Genomic DNA, 1,522 nt, shown 5'->3' on the forward strand with positions numbered 1-1,522 from the left:
AGGGCCGGGGCGCGGCGGGCCACGCGGCCCAGGTGCTGGAGCAGGAAGCGCAGCGTGAGCGCGCGGTGCAGCGGCAGCGTCGGTGGCTCCAGCGCCGGCCCCACGGGCCCCGCGGCCTCTGCGGACAGATGGCCAGGGCAGGGTGAGCCGGGCCTGGGCCCTCCCGCCGGCTACAGGTCCCTCCTTCCCCTGGGCTCACCGCCAGGCTCACCCCGCAGGGCCCTGCGCGCCTCGGCCGAGGCCTCGGGGGTCACGAGCGGTGCAGGCAGTGCCAGAAGGAAGCTCTTAATGCCGTCAGCCAAGGCTGTCACGTCCCACTGGTCCACATCGCTCAGGGTCCAGTCTGCGGGTGCAGTGGGGGGGGACATGTCCAACTCATGTATACTGGGGCCCCCAGGCTCCCCCCCACCCACCCCACCGAGGCTCCCCTTCACCTGTACGCGGTGTGGGCAGCTCCGGCCGGTAGTGAGATTCGCTGTCCAGCCCTGAGGGTGAGGGGAACAGGCGAGTCAGCTCTCAAATGCTGCCCCAACCCCCTTGAGGCCTGGGCTGACCGCTCAAATCCCCTGCAGTCTCGCTTTGCCGCCCAGAGATAAGGGCATGGGAGGGGTGGGGAGGGAGAGCTGGGAGAGGGCACAGCACATGCAGTGGCCTGGTCGTGTTCACCTTCCCATCTTCCCTTAGGAGTCACTCTGTGCCCTAGTCAACACAGAGGCCCAGGGCATCCAGGCTCAGCCTGTTTCCATGCAGCATGAGCTTGGAGGCCCTGTGAGGGGATGAGTCGCCTGTCACTAGAGGTAAGCAAGCAGAATCCAGGGGCTGCAGCCAGGCTGGAACTCACCTGTCCTTTCAATGGCCTCCACAAGCTTCACCAGAAGAGGGGGCGCCACATCAGGTGGGGAGAACTGCTCAGGCAAGTCGGGGAGTGTGAGGCCTGGTGGGGGAAGAATGGGGTGGCCTGTTGGTGGGGTTCCTGGAAGGAACTTTGCCGGCTGGACCTCAGCTAGGGCAGTTTGCGGCAGGGCCCAGCTCAGGCAAGTGCCTGGCAGCTTGACTGCCATCCACAGGAGGCTGTAAGACCTTGGGTAGAGGGACTAGGAGAGGGCAGAATTGATGGGACACAATTTTCTGGGTTAAAATACCAGGAGTTCACACAGCTTCACAGAACAGGTGGAGGACGCTGAATAATGTCCCCAAAAAGATACGTCCAAGTCCTCATCCCTGGTACCTGTGACCTTATTTGGAAATAGGTCTTTGCAGGCGTAAGGAAAGCAAGGATCTGTACATGAGACCAGCCTGGCATTAGGGTGGGCACTAAACCCACTGGCTGATGTCCTTGTAACCACAGAAAGCCGGCCAGGATGGTGGCTCATGCCTGTAATCCCAGCACTTTGGGAGGCCGAGGTGGTCCTGGAGCACCTGAGGCCAGGAGTTCGAACCAGCCTGACCAACATGGCGAACCCGTCTCTACTAAAATCAGAAAAATTAGCTGGGCGTGGTGGTGGGTGCCTGTAATCCTAGC

At 62.2% G+C, this 1,522-nt stretch overlaps 1 protein-coding gene across 1 annotated transcript in view; it reads right to left on the reverse strand.

The window, feature by feature from the left end:
• LOC108516312 (phosphatidylinositol 3-kinase regulatory subunit beta-like) overlaps positions 1 to 934 on the reverse strand; it is a gene marked incomplete at both ends in the record, with an annotated part of 6,252 nt that extends 5,318 nt beyond the window's left edge. The window contains 4 exons of the mRNA XM_017853720.1: positions 6 to 118; positions 212 to 343; positions 435 to 485; positions 842 to 934. Coding sequence (XP_017709209.1) covers positions 6 to 118; positions 212 to 343; positions 435 to 485; positions 842 to 934 — 389 coding nt within the window. The remainder of the gene's footprint in view (positions 1 to 5; positions 119 to 211; positions 344 to 434; positions 486 to 841) is intronic.
• Between the last annotated feature and the right edge of the window lie 588 nt (positions 935 to 1,522).

The sequence above is a fragment of the Rhinopithecus bieti genome, unplaced genomic scaffold (genome assembly GCF_001698545.2).
Source record: "Rhinopithecus bieti isolate Rb0 unplaced genomic scaffold, ASM169854v2 scaffold_38609, whole genome shotgun sequence".
Lineage (NCBI taxonomy): Eukaryota > Metazoa > Chordata > Mammalia > Primates > Cercopithecidae > Rhinopithecus > Rhinopithecus bieti.